The sequence below is a fragment of the Macaca thibetana genome, chromosome 2 (genome assembly GCF_024542745.1).
Source record: "Macaca thibetana thibetana isolate TM-01 chromosome 2, ASM2454274v1, whole genome shotgun sequence".
In the NCBI taxonomy this organism is placed as follows: Eukaryota; Metazoa; Chordata; class Mammalia; order Primates; family Cercopithecidae; genus Macaca; species Macaca thibetana.
Window position 1 is genome coordinate 107,289,989 of NC_065579.1, and position 20,077 is coordinate 107,310,065.

The following is a 20,077-nucleotide window of genomic DNA, read 5'->3' on the forward strand; positions in this document are numbered from 1 at the left end:
GCTGAGCTGGAATGGTCATTACCAGGTTTGGAGTCACCTACTTTGGCTGAGGAAGGATCAAAGTGCTTTCATCCAGTTTTTAAATCTGCCTTCATTCATAAAAGGTATTTCTCACCCGGCTATAGAATCCTAGATTGACAGGCTTTTCCTTTCAGCACTTTAAAGATGTTGTTCCATTGTCTTCAGGCTTGAATAGCTTGACAAAAAGTCCAAATTAGTTCTTATGTTTATTTCTCTGTATATAATGTCTTCTTTTCCTCTGATTGCTTTTACAGTTTTCTTTTTTATCATCTGTTTTTCAACAGTTTGATTATGATATGGCTTAGTGTGATTTTCTTTGCATTTATCTTGCCTGGGGTTCATCAACCTTCTTAGATCTATGAGTTTATAATTTTCATCAACTTTGGAAAATGTTCAGTCATTATTTCTTCTAGTATTTTTCTGCCTTTTCCTCCTCTGTCTCTTTAGGAAATCCAATCACACGTTAGATGTTTGATATTTTCCCATGGGTCACTAAGGCTCTGTTCCTTTTTTTTTAGACTTTCTTCTCTCTGTGCTTTAATTTATAAAGCTCTGTTGCTATGTTTTCACGTATGCTATTCTTTCATAGTCTAATTTTCTGTTTATAAGTCCATGAATTTTTCAGAAATCGTATTTTCAGTTCTAGAAGTTCCATTTGCTTTGCTTTTCTATTTTCCATTGTGCTTATTATGACCCAATTTTTCTTTAAAACTTTAGCATATTTATAACTGTTTTTCAGTCCTTTCTTGGTGATTCTAAAATCTCTGTAATTTCTCGGTCTATTTGTATTAACTGATTTTTCTCCTGATTATTGGTCATATCCTCCTTCTTTAACCTGTCTAGAAATTGTTGCTTGGGGCTATCCATCATGATTGTTAGTTACACTGTTAAGTGTTTACATTTTGTCTGCCTTTAGTGAGCACTGAAGTTTAGTTTGGGCAAGCAGTGAACTCTGCAGAGCAGCTTGGTCATTTCAAAGCTTTTTTTCCCTTTCTCTTCTACAACAATTCTGAGGTAAAATTTTACATAACAAAAATGCACTTATATTATGCATACAGTTCGGTGAGTTTTGAGAAATGTGTACACTGATGTCACCCTACTACAATCAAGATACAGTATTTTCCATTACCCGAAAAGTTCTTGTTTTCTTTTTTTGGGACGGAGTCTCACTCTGTCACCCAGGCTGGAGGGCAGTGGTGAAATCTCGGATCACTGCAAGCTCTGCCTCCCGGGTTCAAGCCATTCTGCTGCCTCAGCCTCGTGAGTAGCTGGAACTATAGGCACCCACCACCATGCTCGGCTAATTTTTATATTTTTAGTAGGGACAGGGTTTCACCATGTTGGCCAGGCTGGTCTCGAACTTCTGACCTCACGTGATCCACCTGCCTAGGCCTCCCAAAGTGCTGGGATTATAGGCGTGACCCACCACGCCCAGCCACCAAAAAGTTATTTTGAGTCCCTTTGCAGTCAGTCCCATTCCTACTACTCTAAGGCAACCACTAATCTGCTTTCTGTCACTACAGATTAGAATTCCCTTTTCTAGAATTTCATATAAATGGAGTCATTCAGTATGCATTCCTTTTATCTGGCTTCTTTTGCTCAGCATACTCAACCATGAGATTCAATCGTGTGGTTGCATGTATCAATAGTTTGTTCCTTTTAGCTGCGGACATTTATTCCACTATGTGGACATACTACAATTGGTTTATCCATTCATGTGTGTTGAACATTTGAACTGTTCCTAGTTTGGGGCAATTACAAAGGAAGGTGCTATAAATATTCATGCACACGTCCTTCTATGGCCATGTGTTTTCTCTTGGGTAAATCTTGAGGGGTGAAACTGCTGAGTTGTATGGTACATTTCATTTTCTTTACAAGAAACTTTCAAACCATTTTCCAAAGTCGTTGTACCATTTTGCGTTTTTACCAGAAATGCATAGGAGTTCCAGAGTTCATATACTTTTCTAATCTTGGTATTGTTCATCAATTTTAATTTTAGTCATTCTTGTCTTGTGGGTATATATTGGTGTCTCGTTGCTATTTTAATTTGCATTTTTCTGATGAGTAATGATATTGAACATCTTTTCATGTGCTTATTGGCCATTTGTATATCTTTTCTGGAGAAATGTCTTCAGATCCTTTGCCAATTCTTACATTGCACTTTTCTTCCTGAGTTCTAAGAATTCTTACATATTCTGCTTATAAGCACCTGGTCAGATAGTCATATTTGCAAGTATTTTCTCCCAGTCTGTGACCTACTTCTAGTCAATTTTTGTATATGGCTTCAAGGCTTGTTTTTCAACTTTGTACTCTTTTCTCTAGAGCTAGATGAAAGCTAATATTAAGGCATGGTGACTCTTTTGAGGGGTCTATGGATGTCCCAGGTGTTCAACAACGTCTCTCTGCTCTATCTGGAAAGAGCTCAAATGTCTCTCCATTCTGGAAGTAGTTCCACTTACAGTTCTCCAGCAGTGGTTCTTCAAATCGCTTCTTGAGTTTTGCCCTACACAACAGATCTGTTCATAAAAAGTCTCGAGGAGACCCCCAAGCTAAGGTGAAGAGTTTTCCTTCTGCATAGCTTTTTCTTTGTACTGTCCCCTGCAAATTCCAACTGCATTGGCCTCAGATGTGTCTTCTCAATGCAGCTAGACTGCTGGGCTTCGCATGGGTTCCTCCTCGCTGCTTTGAGATCTGGAAACTGCCTCCAGCAGAATGTTGGCAGGAAGACCATAGGGCTCACCTCATTATTTCTTTTCCCTTAGGCTCACTGTCTTGATGCCTGCTGTCCGATATTTGCAAAGTTGTTTCATATATTTTGGCCTGTTTTCTGTTTGCTTACAGAAGACGGGTAAGTTCTGCATCTGTTATTCCTTCATGGGCAAAAGTCTCCTCATCCTTCAGCACAGGCTCAAATGTTAAATTTATCCACATAGGAAAGATTCCTCTGGCTTCCAGGACAAGGCCCATGGACTCCAATCTCAAAATGAAAAGCCTTTGGCTTCTTCCTAGAAGAAGCCAAAGTCTTCTTCCTAGAAGAAGCCAAAGTCTTCTTTTCATGCCTAGAAAAAAGACTTCAGTGAGGCTCTCAGTCAAAAAACCAAGCAGGTCAGGGACAGTGGGGACCAAATGGTGTTTAAGACCTCCACATGCAGAGGACAGGAACGTGCAGAGGTCAGAGAAGCAGCACTGTGTGTCAAGCAGCACACGTGTATGCCGCACATGGCAGCAGGCGAGCAGAACCGCGGGGGGTGCAAGGCCCTAGTGCTGCAGTGAGGTCCACTGGGTTTGAATTCCAGTTCTGCCACTCAGAGGCTGTCACAGCCTTAGACAGAGGCCTTAACTTCTCAGTGCCTATTTTCCCAAGTGTAAAATAAGATGACATGAGTACTCATCTCATAGGGATAATATGAAAAGTAAATGAGTTGACATATGTGAAGCACTTACAAGGCTTGACACGTAATGAGTACTCCACAAATGTGACTCAGTATTGTCACCAGAGAGTTACCAGATAAGAAACTGGCCGAGGACCTTCACTCTCTATTTGTGGCTCCCTTCTAACTGGTGGAGGCTTTCCAAGGAAGACTGAAAACAGATCCTGTACTTCCATTGTCTCAAAAATATCTCCCTGTAAATCAGTTATTAATTACAAAGGGAAAAACTGTAATTTCACAATGGAGAGAGCTGGACCCTACCCCAGTTATCAATGAAACCTTCACCAACGCTAGAATCAACTGACACCTGACTGAGGGTCGGCACCTCAGGTTACGATGCACTAAGTAGGCCACAGCATCACGTATGCAGGCAGCAGCCTGCCAAAAACATGTAACCTGAATGCAATCATGGGAAAATATCAGACAAACCCAATCTGCGACATTTTACACAATCACTGGCCTGTACTTCTCAAAAGTGTCAAGACTAGGAAGGACAAAGAAAGGCTAAAGAACAATTCCAGACTAAAGGAGACTAAAGCGATGTGGCAACTAGATGCCAAGTGTGCCCCTGGACTAGGAAAAAAAAATCGATGACAGTTTCAGGCAATTGATGAAATGCGAATATGGACTGTGGACTGTTAATAACATATTAATGTTAAATTTCCTGAGTTTTGATCACTATACTGTGGTTACATAAAAGAACACCTGTGTCCTTAGAAAATGCATGCTGAAGTATTTAGTAGTTAGACAAGAAAATAATCTCAGTCTCCTTCTACCTCCCAAGATCTCACTGCTCAGGAGCAAACTTGGACTGGAGGAGCACTTTGCCAGAGCATCATCAGGCAGCACTGTGGCCAGCACAGCCTGGCTGGCAGATCGAACCCAGGCACAGGCAGAGGCCTACCCTGTACCACACACACTGGATGTCCTACAGACTTCAAAGAAGAGCAATGTGGACTAAGATCATTAGAGAAGGTTTCTTGTAAGATGAATAGGGTGTAGTTAGGTGGGGAGGAAGGAGAAAAGGAATGGTGAATATCAGTAAGGGAAGTAGGCAGGAATGGGTTTGACAAGTATAGGGATAGAAGAGCAGCCCTGCGGCATCTTGCTGGATCCCAGAATCTGGTAACGTGGCTGCTCTCCTTGGTTGGCCCAGGCTGCGAAGTAGACCATGGTACTGCAATGTTTGCAGCACAGGAAAAGCTGGGAAAAGGAGGATGGGGGCAGTAGGCTCAGGAGCCTGGCTGTCCTGCAAGACACAAGGATGCTGCTTTAGACCTAGGCTAAGAGGAACCACACATGGCACAACAGCAGCTACAGCCAGAGGGAACAAGCGCTAAGCAGCTCCCTGGTAAGGCTCAGCAGTTCACACGCCATGGAATATGGGCTAGCAAATGCTTTGAGACAGTGCCTTACCTACCTGCCACTCGCCTCCATGCCCTTATGCCTCACATCACCCCAGACCAAACTTCATCCGTCACCACGTCCACACTGGCCTGGCCCGAGACCTCCGTGACTGGGATAATGAGCTCTCACTATAAAACGGCTGCATTCAGGATAAGGCCCTGTCTGTAGCAGCAACATTCCAACCCAGCTCTATGGTGACACTATGGCATGTGTGCTGGACATTTCCCTGAAGGTTTTTACCTATTTAGAATATTAGTAAATGATTATTTAAACACACTGGGAAAAGAATCAATATGTAAACTGCTAAATGGATTAACAGGCAATTTAGCATCCCTGTTTGTTCTAACTCCATATTACAGAATCAGTTCTTTTTTTTTTTTTTTTAGCATCAGTAATCAATGGGGTTTCTCACAGAAATCTGAGGGTAGAATAAAGCCAGGACTCTTGACAGAAAAAAATCACTTGAATCTCCCTACCCTACACTGTGTCTTTAGGATCATAACACACGTCCCTCATCTCCGGCCTCTCACGTACTTCTGTACCCTCATTTTCTCCAGGGCTTGGACTGAGGGTCAGGGCATAATGGAATAGCAGAGTTGTAACATACGATGGGCTGCCTCAGACACCCCCGCGGCCATGCCCTGGTAAGTGGGGGGTAGCCACATCAGTTAACACGCTTGCTTAAACGCGCTCCGAGCAAGTCTCCCCGACATACTCCACTGCTCCCCACGCCAAGACTGGAAGAATATCAACTGCGTGCAGAGAGCCCTGCTCGATGGAACCACCCGCAGATATTTTTGCCCAAAACTCCCTACCCAAATAGAAAGCTGCTCTAATGATCCGACAGTGCACACTGCACAGGGCTCTGGGCAAAAGGACGTGGCATGCACCATGTGGCTGTGTTTCAACTACTCCTATAGGATGGTGTCTTATGCTTATGTCATTTAAATGCATTGTTACTACCTCATGCCTCTACGTCATTTCATACTATTAAATGAAGATGTCTTCTAACAAAATGGAAAAGCCCACGAAGAACACAGATGAGCTGAAGAGGCCTGGAAAAGCCCATGGACTAGACAAAAGCTTGGCGGAGGAGGCATTTTAAGTAAGATGAATGTATGAAAAAGCAGAGTTGGCCCCATCTGTGTCCTGACTTACTCTGCATACAAGAAATAAAGAAAAAGCATGAAAGTTGTTGATGCCCATCAATGGTTGGTGATTGGAAAAACCATGATACACAACATCACATCTTTAAAAGAAGTTTTAAAGCCAACAAAAACACTGGTTCGGTATCCCCAGCCTCTCCCTCCTTCCTCATGCCACCCCACCCCACGTCCGCACCACGAAACCTGCCCTTAGTGTGCTAAGCTCACCAGCCTCTGCCTCTTCCTCCCCAAAATGGCTTGAGTGGAACCTGCTTACGGCACAAAATGGCCCTTAGAATGAAGAGGGCACACTAAACCAGAAGATGCAGCAGGAGGGCATGTGATGATCAGGCGGGGCTGTCGTAAGTCAAGGGAGAAGGCTTCTCATAGGCACTAAGGCGACTTCGGTGCATGACCATCCTGCCGTCGTAGGTACAGAATTTTTAGAATGTACCAACAACTGAACTTCTGTCAGAGACGTTCTGTAGCAAAGGCCAACCCCTCCAAAGCCTGCGACCGTGCTCAGTGGGCGACAGTGGTTCCCAGGGCTTGCCTAACTTGGCATGACACTGCACCCACACCTCGAGAGCTGCATACAATCCAGGCGGGAAGTATCTCTACTTTCTCCACATCTGGGTGGACTGTGGCAGACAACCCATAAAAGCTAGTTAACAATAAGGAACTGCTTTGTTACTATCCAAATGGAAGGTCTGCACAACCACACTGCCTAGCTCTACCACTTACTGGCTGTGTGACTTTGAGTGGGTTACTTAACCTCTCTGCGACCCAATCTCCTCATCTATAAGACGGAGATACTATCAGTCCCTACTTCTCAGGCTGTGTGAGGACTAAATGCCCAACCCTGGGTGAGCATGGCACACCTGCCCACATCACCACCGTCTAGCTCAGAAGGCACTGCCAAGAGGATGGGGGCCAGGCGGTTACTGGGTCCCTATTTTTTCTTCTGTGGCCCCAAAGATAAACAATGTATGTTTCTCAGGGGCTGCCATACGAGATGTAAACTGCTTTAAAAGAAAGGTTCTCAGGGAAATAATACAAATGGAGCATGCGGTACATGCAGACCCTGACTTGACACCCAATAATTTAATTCGTCCTCTTTAAATGCACCCATGAAAGAGGCCTGAAATGGAATAAGGAAGGCTCTCTGGAAAGCCTCCGAGTGCACTGCCTCTCTTTTCTGAGACCCTCTGCCTCTACCCTCTCCAGCTCTGGTCTCTTCTACGTGAACCTTCGCTCTCACCATCCCCTCCGTGTCGAGAGCTCTCAGCCTCATGCTCAGGTGGAGCTTCCTCAGGGACACTTCCTCGAGTCCCCAGGCGGAACCCTTCATTCCCCCTCTCCAGTGTGTTCAAGCTTCTACAATCCTCTTCACGCTGTACTGGAATTGCCTGCCCGCCTGCCTACAGCCTGTTCCAGCTGTGAGCCCCTCAAGGACTGGGGACCAGTCTCAGCTCTTCGTCAAGGAAACATCCAACAGTGGGCTTGGCACCAGAGTACTTTAGAGATCCTAATAGTCCACTGTTCTTACACTTTGGAAACAACACATTGACCTTCTAATCTATTCTTCTAGAGCAAATATGAATTTGCTGAGAAATTCACAAACTGAACCAATGCAGTGGTTCTTAAACAGGGGCAATTTGGCCCCCCAGGGTACAGTTGGCAATGTCGGGAAACATTTTTGGTTGTCACAATGAGAGATTCTACTGGCATTTAGTGGGCAGAGACAGGCTAGGGATGCTGTTAAACGCCTTGCAACGCACAGGACAGCCTCCCACAAGAAATAATTATCTCATCCAAAATGCCAACAGTGCCAGGCTGAGAAACTCCGGATTCAATGGATAGCTTTCCTAGCAGTGGAGTAATCTAAAATAGACTCACCAACTGCTTCTATGTATACACAACGAAAAGGATAATTCAGGGTAAACCTCAAGATTATTAATGACCTTCCGTATAGTCATATGGCAAGCAACAGGGAAATGAACTCTGTGAAAATCAGCAGGTAACCTGAAGCCACCCAGAGCCCTGGAGACCCTTCCTCACCAGTGAGTAACGGGACTCCGTGCTCCCTGCTTCTGCTGCTCTGGGGTAGGGCGGGGGTGCCTCTGCCTCACATGCTAGACCTCAGCCTTGGGGTAGAATCACCACCCTCTGCCCAGCCAAGGAAAATCTTCACAAAGGCACAGAAAAGCAGACCTAGGGTGTGACTCATGTATGCATGAAATGATTGATGAGTCATTTCAAATTTATATTTTTAATGTTATCTACAGTTATAAAACAATAATGTTTTAAATAAAATTACTTAAATAATTATCAAGAAAGAAAAGCAGAATTGTTCAGATAGAAAAAAAATGAGGTGAAGTAGCCACAGATACAGAGTAATCAGAAAGTGCACCTGTGTGGAAAGAGGGGTGGAAAAAGCAGGCAGGCACAGAGGAAGCGGCTCAGAGTGTCTGGGGTCCCAGGGACCCAGCTGACATTTCAGTTCTGCACTTACTAAAAAGGAGCCCTTGTACAAGGCACTTCACCCGCTCACTGACTGCTTCTGTACAGGGTTCCTGTGAGGGGGCCGGCATGCTGAGGACTCAGTGAAGAGAGGCTGCAGGAAAGAGGCCGGCTCCAGGGGCCAGCACCACCACCTACTACCATGGGCCCTGGGCAAAGAAAAGCCAGCGACTTGAAGCAGGTTCATCACCTGGAAGTGGAACAGCCCCAGGCACCCACTGCCCTCTCTCTCAGAGCCCACAAGGGGCCCTGCCGGTAAAAACACAAGGAAGGTTAGGTCAAGGAAGATTATTTTGGCCACTAAAGCCACCTGGTTTTGGCACATGCTAATCTGGATTCACACTCACTGTGCTGGCTGGGCTAAAGGTGCTTTTCTTTTTTTTTTTTCCCCACTGCTATGCACTCTGTGAGGAGGGCTAAAGGTAAAGACATTGTACAAGCAAGAAAAAAAGGGAAATGTTTAACTTAATTCAGAAAATAAGTTACTTAAGCACTTGTGAAACATTCTTCAGCTCAACTCGTGAATACAAACAATGTAATAACAAGGATGAAGACACACCCCCAAGGAAGGCCTAACATGTGCCTGACACCAACCCAGCTTCCTCAAACACATTCCCTCTCATCTCCATAGGCCCAGAAAAGAAAGATCATTATCCACATGTTACTAGGGAAGAAACTGAAGCTTCGAGAGAAATGCAGAAGTTGCTCAGGGGCACCACATGGCAGAGTGAAGCAGACATGGACGCCGGGCTGGATCCATAGCCAGGGATCCCGTTATTTTTAACCACTTGTAAAACCCCTTCAACAAATCTTCATGTTTGTATAAATATACTAACTGCAAAAGACTTTAAACAGATTTTAATGCAGTGGAAGCATGATAGGCCCCAACAGGGCAACATGTGGCCAACAGAGGTATTTAAAAGTTTAAAAAAGTACATTTGTTAAGTTATTCTACAACTCAGATTGTCTCCTAATTCACACAACTTCCTCTTGTCCTGATTTTATTAGAAATTAATGAAGTTATATGATAAATCAAGCAGATCACCATTATGGATAAATGCTACCAAATAAATAAACATTTAGAAAACCCGAAAACTTTCTAAAAATAAAAGCTCTGAGCCAGCCAGCACACTAACATTGACCGCAACACCAGCCTGGAATGGAAAAAGGGGCGTTCTTCCTTTGCCCGTGCTGGCACTCCAGAGGGAGGAAAGGACAGCGACACTGATTGTGTGCTGGGTTCCAGACCCACAGACAGGCGCCTTCACTTGTGAGCTCCAGCTCCAATTCAGCTGTCACTGTATTCTGTTATTTTACCAGGAGGAGGTGATCACCAGGCGAAAGGCTACTGGGAAATAGAGTACTCACATGATCTCAAAGTATTATGACTGCAGAGATCCCTTATTGATTGCTCAGGGGAACATGTACCTTTACAAGGGAGAGACTGAGAGGTCTTCCATCCCCCACCACCAAGACATCAACCTTATTAACACAAATAGCGGGGCAGCATGGTGTCACATGCCTCCTGGTGGAATAGACATGAAACATACAGTGCCACTTACGGCGTGTTTTTGCCATAAAACCGGGCATCTGAATCTAATAACTGCTCCAGACCAAACTCAGGAAAACAGGGGTCGGTGAAACAATTCAAACACCATAGCGAAACTCCCAGACAACTCCCGAATGTGGGGCACTTGACACAACGAGCAGCCAGGATGCTTCAAAAAGCCAGAAACATTAAAAAAAAAAAAAAAAAAAAAAAGTGTGCATGTATGTGTAGAAGGAGGTTCTTCTAGAAATGAAAGTTACTGAAAACATAACCAAACACAACATGTGGGCCTTGATTGGATCTTAGTTTTTAAAAACTCCAGCTGTAAAAGACTTGTGACATTTGGAGAAATGTGACTATGGACTGGATATGAGATAATATCATGGAGTTATTAATTCTCTTAAGTGTGATGATGAAATTGTGGTTATGTGGGAGATTGTCCTTATTTTGGGGAGACTTAGCTGAAGTATTTAGCAGTAAAGTGTGACGCGGGTTGCAACTTACCTTCAACTGGCTCAGCCAAAAAAAAAAAAAAAAAAAAAAGCATAAAGAGATAAAGCAAATGTGACAAAATGTGAACAACTCCTAAATCTACGTAGAGGGCAGACAGATGTTGAGTGTATTATTTTTCATCTTTTCTGTTTGACATTTTTAGAGATAAAAAAAGGGATGGGGTGGGGAGAGGTGATCATAGGGAAGGTTGTGCCAACACAAGTCTGTTCACACAGAGCACACAGGGAGGCCAGTTTACCATGGAGAAAACCCCAGAAACTCTCATTTAAGATATCAAAGCTGAGTGCACTGGTTTGTGATTTCACTTTGGATCGCAGGAAAAAAGCTATCACTTCTCAATGTCAGCAGTGTTTTTGTAAAACATGGACACATTTCTCCCAGCTGGCTAGCCCTCATGTCTATAACAAAAATAGGCAGGCAGATTTATCCAAGTTCTCAAAATGCTTGTTTTATTAAAAACCAATTTTGTCTACACTTCAGCCCAGAACCCTGACTGTGCACTGTGAGGGAGGCTTGAGTTTGCTTTGCATTCACATGTCCTGAGAGTAAACACCCCCAAATGCCAACACACACACTGGACAACACGGCCTTTGGCTGACAGCTGGGTGGCTACCCCGCACTGGAACAGTTTGCTGAGCTCTAGGACTGCTCAGCTCTGTTCTGCTGAGACCCAAGCTGAGAAACTTCATCAAGTCACAGACTATAGACAAAACCACCAAAATGGGGAATTGTTTGGCAGGCAGACTACGACAAAGCGCCTCTCGTTTAAACCGTTTCTTTCTATGCAGACACTTAGCAGACACTTCAGAAAACTAAGTGGAAAGTAGCTTCATAAGCTTGACTCTGAGTATGTTCATCTTTCCTTGCGTACACAGGGTACCTTGGATGGAGCCTCTAGGAAGCCTGCCAACTCAACAAGGTGGTGCTGACACTGGACATGTTGTGTGAGTGGTGCCTGTAACAGTCTATATGTTTATGCAGCTTGAAGAATGGGCTATCATGACCTGGCATATACGTTCTCAACTGCCTGGACCGAGAGGGTCTACAAACCCTACACAGTAAGGCAAGAAGTCTATCAAAGCGCCAGAATGAGAAATTCTTGCAGAACCAGAATTCTCCCCAGAGGCATTAATATATATAAGTCATCTTCCTTCAGGACAAACCCCCCCAGGTAAAAACAAACAAACAAACAAACAAACAAAACAAGGCAACGTGTAAGTAGAGAAAAAAGTGATTTTTCTGGATAGAAAAAGGAACATAAAGACAGTGGTCTGAGAGGGTCACTGAAATCAGGGAGGTGAAGTAAGGAAAATTACCTCACAGCTTGTCTGCCGAGAAGGGGGTTCATTCTACAGTCAGAGCTGGTCCAACAGGAAACAACAGTGTTTGCCATGGCCGTCAGGTTCCAGAAGACAGGCACCAGAAGAGAGGCACCAAGCCCATTGCCTCGAGGGCCACAGATACTTGGAAGGGAGAAGACTGTGATCTCAAAAACAGCCCCTCAAAGGATAGGGGCTGTTTAAGCTGCTCAGAACGAACTGGTTGGTATTTAAAATGTCTGAAGATAACAGAACTGAGGAAGGATGGACTTCCCTCCTTCAGGGCTGCAAGGGGGACCCTCGTCAGGGGAGCCTGGCCTTCAACAGATGCCCCTCCCGGCAGCTCTGCCAGACTGAGAAGGAGGGAGGACTAAAAGCCCAGGACAAAGTCAAATGGCTCGCAGATGTACTTCCTTAAGGCTAGCTTGATCTCTTTCCTCTTCCATCTTAGAGATTTCTTCCTCTTTCCAGCAGTTCAAGAAGGAAAAGCCTCGCAGTGCTACTTCAACAGGACCAACAAATCTGAGCGATAAGAAGGGCCCCACCCTGACTGCACCCCAGTCAGTGGGCTTCTCCTTGTCCAGCTCCCAGAGTGCCATTGCCCTGGCCTGCTCTGTCTGCTTCTAGGTAGGGGGAGGAGGCTCTTGCTCTCACCTCCATTTCTGTGTCAGGGCAGACAGAGCTCTAGCCTTTCCAACTCTTCTCCTCATCACTCCTACCCACACCACCCCAGGACCCACCAGCCACTTCCACAAGCTCTGTCCACATCAAGCCTCACAGTGAACAAGAGACTGCTTTCTAGTCCAATCTCTGCAAACACAAAGTACCAATCACAGTGGGATTTGCACAGGTGCTCACGCTGAAGATTAAGTAAAGAAGTGAGTACGTCCCTGAAGACTCCACTCGAACACATTCAACCCGACACACTTCTCAGCTGCGAGCAACTCCGCCCTGTCATCATCACATATCCTTCTCTGAATCACAAGTGTCAGACCCTAGGGGATAAACCGGGCCATCAGCATCAATCAAACCTATGGAAACAGTCAGAGTTAGGCTAAGAAACCTCAGGTTAGGGAGCAAAATAAAAATTTAACCTATAGTTCCTTCGGAGAGAAAAGAAGGCTGTCTGGAGGAGAGAGAAGTAGGAGGGATATGAAGACCCACTCACCATGACTTGAAAACACACACATACAGTACATGCGCCCAAGTCAGCAGCGGATTTTGGCTAAGTTGTCACAAATTATTACTGTGGGAACAAGTGGGTATTTGTTGAGCAGAGAAAAAGGCAATTTGGGACTAAAAAGGAAAGAAAATGTGTCAAACATAGACAGTTGGGCACTTGTAAGACTTATCAAGGCCAGGCCACCAGAAGAACACGGTATCCATGATCAGAGCCTCTTCAGGGTTACTTAAAGCCTGAGAGAATTCACTCAAAGAAATCCCAACTTATAAACAAGCAAGGTGGCCACTCCAGCAACTGGACCCTACAGTTGCAAGATCCCTCCTGAGTACTCCAAAGCATACTTTCTGCAGGAACTCTCCACTCTGTCCACACAAGCACAGTGGAGAAGTTTTGAGAACAAGTCATTTTTTGATTTAATGACTCTGCACAGACAGTTATAACCTTTCCTTCCCCCTAAAACGCAATCACAAGGGCACTCCCAGGCTTACATGCCGAACAAAACTTCTTGTTACTTTAATAAGGATGTACACGATGAAAAACAGAAGCCCCCCGCCTCCCCCCGCCCAGGACACATGACAACAGGGTGGGGGCTTCCTTCTCTATTCAGCCACTAGGTTGCCCAAGTTTAATGGAAAAGGAAACTTAAAATATAAAGAATAAAAGTGGAAAGGGAACAGCCAGGGGAAGCTATAGACGCAGCTTATTAGGAAAGCTTGGGACAGAGATGGAACAGGTGGGCCTGTTCCGGAAGAAACGAGAGGACGGGGATCTGGGGAAGAACGCAGACTGGGTGGGTCCTGCCCTGACAAAAGGGAAAATAAAGCTGAGGAAGAAGGGCCACGGAAAGGGAGGCGGGTGGCCCTAACACTCCAGGTGTTGAGAGGGATGCAAAGTAGCAGGATTTACATGTGAACGGAGAAGGTAAATCCTTGAAGAGTGAAGGGGCAGAAAAGAGCTCAGCATCGCACTGGATTGAGGGATGTGGGTTCTAAGCACGAAGAGCACCTGAGAAGGGGTGGACAAGGGGATGTCACCCTTGGGGGTCATGACTCCAGGCTGAGAAGTGGGGTAACAATTCGAGATGGTAAGGTGGGAGGTAGGCGAGTTTTAGACTGGCGTCTCAGAAGACAGACGTTTAAGGTGGAAACGGGAAGGGTCACTCCTGGCTGGAGGCCACAGCGAGTAGGCGAGGGGCTCCGAGCCGGGAGCCCGGGGCCCTGGCTACCCCCTAGTGCAGGAATGCCCAGCCTGGGTTTGCGGGGAAGGAGGAATTCGGATTCCCAGGCCGGAACTCTCCGCGCAGGACGGACCTCCGGGGGGCCGGGCCGCGGCTGCCGCGCAGGGCCTCCAGAGGGGCGGGGGTCCCAGACTCACGCATTAACGTGCTGAAGGCCACGACGCCAAGCAGCCCCTGCAGGAAGATGCCGAAGCTGTGCATGAGCGCGCCGCTCTCGCAGCGGCCCGCCCCGGACGCGACTGTGGAGGGCGGCCCGCCCGGCAGTCCGCGGCTCGCGTTCCCGGCGGGGCTCTGCATGGCAGGCCTCGCAGGAGGGGCGCGAGGGCCCAGGGCCCGCCCGGCCTCGCTGCCTGCCGGTGCAGCGCCGCCAAACCCGCAGCCAGGAGCCCGAGCCCAAGCCCGAGCCGGTACCTCCGCCCGGCGGCCGACTCCGCGCCGCGCGTAACCCGACGTCTGAGATCGCAGTGCCTGATTGGCGCAGCCAAGGTTGGGGCGGGCCTCGGCCGCGGCTGCTCTCCCCCCCGAGGGGCGGGGCTCCGGCCGGGCCAGGGGGCGGGGTCGCGGGTCCCACTCTCCTCTCCAACCCCGCCACGCCCGCAGGTAGACAGACCAGGTGCGCAGGGTAGGGCAGACCAGAACGAGAGCTGGGGAATCACGAGCTCCAGGTCCGGAGGTAGGAGCTGGGACGGCCTGTGACCAAATTATTTTTCCCTCTAAGGCAAATCCCTATATCCTGGAGAATTTATTAATATTCCTGGATTCCACCCTCAGAGATCCTGATTCAGTAGTTCTGGGATGGGGCCCAATAGTTTGCAGCCTGGATTATTCTGAAGCAAGTGAGTAAGGAAAACAATCTAAGATTGCGCACAGGAGTCTTCCTTCCAACCTAGACATTTGAGTCTTTTTCCTACTTCCCTAGCTAAAGGCTTATCAAGGCCCCAAGTCTATTTTATTTTTTTCATAGACATAATTTCATAGACATAATGGTCACCTGAATCCAATCACTTTCATTTTGAAATATACCAGATTTCACATTAAAAACCTGACGTGCATATGTCCCACCTTATTCACTTGGGGAGCACAACTACCTTTGGAGCGTAAAAGACAAATGGTTGGTATTTGTCAGGCTGCAACATCCCCCTGCACACACACACCCCCACCTAACCCTTTCCAACTTCTCAGAACCTGTGCTCTGCCTTTAACAAGACCCTGAGTCCCCATTCTTTCATCCATTCCCCCACCCCAATCTGGGCTCTCTCTGGACATCCTCTTGTTGGTGCTCTAGAGCCCCTGACCTTCCTGCTGCAGAATGTCAGTGAACACATGGTGTGAGTCCAGTTGACACTGAGCTACGTTTTCAGCAGTAAATATCTCTAGGAAAAAGTTTTCCTATTAAATAGACCCCCAAATTCCAATTACCTAAGAGGGTTAAATGCTATCTAAAAGCCTTCTTGGTAAACAGGAATATTAACCTGATTAGAGAATAAAAATGCAGTTCTCCAGCCTTCTCTTATATTTTCTCAACTCTGTGCCTTTATGTAGCATTCTAGTTGCATGGATACCATTCCCTTTTCCCTGTCCATGAACTGCTCCTCATGTGCATCAAGGCCTATCTGACCTCCCTCTCCCTCTTGCTCCCACATTACCTTGTGTGTACTGTTCCATCAAAACTTTTCAGACTGCTAAATTTGACAGCTGTACACCTCTCTCTCCCACAGCTAAGGGTGAGCCTCCTGAGGGCAGGAATTGTTTTTATATACCCTTCAATTCAAATTCAACATAGTGCCTGGTACAGACAACATGCAACAACATGCTTAATTTAAATGAAATTTTAATTTATAAAATTTTAAACTCTCCACAAGTACTGGCCGTGGGCAAATACAGGAAATCAGATTAAGAAAATAAATGGATAAGGGAAAATTAAAATTGCATGAACTATCTTTTAGTCTAAGAGGGATCTTATGAGGGTGCTCAACAGTTAACAGTACAATGTTTAGAGAGAATCAAACAAGAGGCTACGTCTTAAAGCAGAAGAGATTGTGGCTGGGCATAAGGAGACTATTGATTGCTTAAAGACACAGACAGCTCAAGGAAAATTGGACACTGAGCTGAAAAGTGATGATTTTAACAAAGAATTGTTCTGCACATCCAGCTGTGGAGGAATCCTTAAGGCTCACAGAGGAACAAACAAGAAGCAGTCTTCAGAGATCAGAGGCAGAATCCCCAATGCCAGGAGCAAGGTTGCTATGGGGAAATTCTACTCTTCCTATCTTTCCTGAACTGGAATTAAAAAGCACCTAAATCTAGAAAGTAAAGGATGAGACAGCAAGAGAGGGGGAAGAATTCTGGAGTTTTATTAAAGTAGGAAGGAACTTTTCATCCATTTGGAAATGATTCTCTGAGGTCCCACTGGAAAGAGTTTGAAAAAATTTACTCTGGCCAAAATGCCTTCCTTGCTGTCAAATCAGCACAAAGTTAAGGTTAAACATAGCTTAAGACCTGTTTTCTTTAGTGTTCTCACAACCACTTAAAACTGTCATAATGTACCACAAGCTTATATACAATCATATTTACAAAAAAAACCACGCAAAATATTAATCCAAAATAGTTTTTTTAATCCTTTGAAGTTATACCATCAAACTTGATGGGAGTTATTTTAATAGGTATTCTTGTGCATACTTCTTAAGTGTACTTTTATCTTCAATGCATAACTTGAAATTAAGAGGAAAAACAGCAAGCAGGAAGGATACAATGCAATAAGCATTTGATTTTGTTCTAAATGAGCAGCTTAAAAAAAAAGGCAAAATACATTAAACAAAGTGCATCAGTTCCAACAAGTTAGTATTAAAAAGAGGCCTAAGGACAGTGCTGGAACCAGCCAGGAGTCCCTCCCTGGCAGGCCTCTGATTGTCTTTAGAGAATATTCAATGGAAAAAAAAAAAGGAGGGGAAAAGAAATGAGCACTTAAAATCTCAAGAGAAACAAACTACCTTCTCCAGAGATACTTGCAAAAGGAGCTAACGGACTGCCCAACTTTAACTCTGCCTAAGCTTTGTAACCTCCCTCAATCATCTGCTTTGTGACTTGATTTGCCCTAAAAGCCTACCCTCATCCTTTCAGCACTTTTGTCCACCTCCATTCTGCCAAGCTAGGTATGCAGTTAGATTGAATAAACCATGTAGAAACCCATGTAGAAGCCCGAGTTTCCACACATCCTGAGAACAGGCACCCGCATCAGCAAATGGTGGCACCATTTCACTAGAAGGCACCATTTGCCTCCAGAAGTAATGGGAGACCCTTGCCTCCCATAGATCAGGGTTCGTGCTTTTCTGCTGGTGTTGGAGATTTATCTGGCAAGGCTGTGGCTTGCTTCTCTCTTAAAACAATCCTTTGTGATAGGCCATAGCACCAGGACAGACCCAATGGTGTATTAAGTCAAAAAAGACACAAGAAGAGGGAGTTTTAGGCCTACTTCTCTCTCTCCCCAATTCTCCACTCCTGGTTTTGCTGGTTCTTGTGAAAATCTCAGGCTCCTTAAACACCATACCCAAGTAAATGACTCTGCAGTGCATTTGCTGCCCACCACCTTCTACACCTCCCCATAAAGCTGCCCTCAGAAACAAGGCTACCTGTGTGGTCTGGTACAAGTACTGAATAAACACACCTGGAACAACCCTTGGAGTGGGCCTGGAACCAGATCCATTTGGACTGAGCATTGAATTTAAAACTTATGCCGACTCTAAGTCATAGGTAGCTTGTTTGGATAAATTCAAGTTTCCAAGGTATACACATTCTCACATAAGGGGTGGGAGTCATCAAAACTCACTAGTAAAACATCTAAAGTGAACAAAGTCAAGGAAGAATTATAATTGCAGGACAGTAACATTTCTTTTTGGTTTTGCAGGAGGCTCTTTGTCCTACGATTTCTGAGTCAGCACCATGACAAACATATGGTTGCCTACAATGGACCCAGGAGCAAGGAAATCCAAGCTTGAAAAGGCGGCTTCTGGTCCCCACCAAGATTTATACTTCATTTTTTGTAGTGATGCCTTCTTCTCATTTAGCTTCATAAGGCCAACAGGTTTCCTACTGATAACACAGAACACTTTTGAACTGGTGTGTGCACACAAGGCACATCCTCAATACACAGGATCAGAGTTCAATCCAGGGCATGTTCCACTGTTGATCAATTAAACCAGTAAATGGTGTCTCAAATAGAACAATCTTTGGTGATATAGGTGCCAAGTAAATATAATTGCCTGTGATAGTTTTCCCAAATGTTCCCATCTAGATCACCTGATGGCTTGAGAGAGGGAAATGATTCTGAGTCCCACCCTACCTAAGGCCTCCTAAAGCGTTTAAATTGTATTCAGGTACCACATTAGTGACTGAATTGGTACTAGAGAGCGAGTAAAATGTATCCGGGTCCTCTGGAAGCTAAGGTCCAATGTCTTCTGTCTCACAGTGAGAATAATTTTACTTCCAGGAGAAAAGGCATATTAAGGCTAAGTTCTGAACTAGTTTTCTATGTTTGCTTCTACCATAAGTCAATAAATATTTACCAAGAAGCTCATCTTTTCCAGAGGTTAGTAAGTACCCTTCCCTGACCTCACATATTTATAACATAGATAAATGCTAGGAGCCACCTGCATTGCTGAACAAAGGCAGATAGGGTGCAAGCTTCCGTAAATGCATTCCCTGCGTTAGCCACTTCAACTCTGCTTCAAATGAGAAGGATGAAGATGGTTTACAAAGGAAAACAGCATAGTACCCAGAAGCCCACAAAATCTAGTCAAAATGTCACAGAAAAATCTGCATGTGCAGCAAAAAGGTTTCCCTAGCACACTAATGTAGCAGTAATAGTCTAATATTGGTCAGCCAGCTTTTCAAGGTCCAGGAGGATGAAACAGTCCATTAACCTGTTTTCTAAACTTGTCAATTCAGGGTAAAAAATGGGTCATGAAAAATTTTCTGACCTCAGGCAGGCTATAGGCCCAGCTGCAGGTGAAATCCAGACAAATGCAGTCCCCTCACAATGTAACTGTTACACATTTAAGAAGTTGGTCTCTCTAAAACACAAAGTTCTTGCACCTATGTGCAACATACCAACATTTTACCCCAACATGGTGAGCTATTATCTGTCTTGAAATCTGTTTCAGCATCACAGTAACCAGAACATCATTGTTATCCAGTCCAGTCCCAGCAGCTTTGTGAGGTAAATTAAGTTCAAATTTTAAGTTAAAAAAAGTGCCCTGTGCTAAATTCCCAAACAACTATCCTCACTTACATAATATATGGGAGTCAGGGCTGGGGGATATAATTCTTTATTCAATTGCCTAATAAACTATATCTTAGTAGGAGAATGCAAGAAACATTAAGGGAAACCCAACTTACTTGACCATTTAGAGTCAGCCTTTCTCTAGGAGAAGGCTGAGCCTGAATAATCATAGTATAAACAAGCCTGTTGGGCTCTGACTCTACCCAGATCAGAGATTACTTGGGGTTGTATGTTTCGCCTTTCCGGACCTTCATCCCCTCACCTGTGAAGGGAGGTGATTATTAATTCTGTGTTTTCTGGAGAAGTCAAAAGAGAGACAAAATAAAGCAGTCATTATTCTTGTGCTTGGTGAATTCCCTCTTACAGGAAATATGTTTCACTTTCCTAAATAAGATAACAACACGAGGCACTAAACATTAATTCCAGAAATTCTGTTCCATTGTTCTTCCTCAAGGGGCCCTCTTTGCCTTA

General features: G+C 45.0%; 1 protein-coding gene across 1 annotated transcript in view; it reads right to left on the minus strand.

Annotated features, from left to right (window-relative positions):
• The window catches only part of STIMATE (STIM activating enhancer), a 239,118-nt gene that overhangs the window by 49,280 nt on the left and 169,761 nt on the right, over positions 1–20,077 (minus strand). Inside the window, exon 2 of the mRNA XM_050781100.1 lies at positions 14,466–14,789. Coding sequence (XP_050637057.1) covers positions 14,466–14,625 — 160 coding nt within the window. The 5' untranslated portion in view covers positions 14,626–14,789. The remainder of the gene's footprint in view (positions 1–14,465; positions 14,790–20,077) is intronic.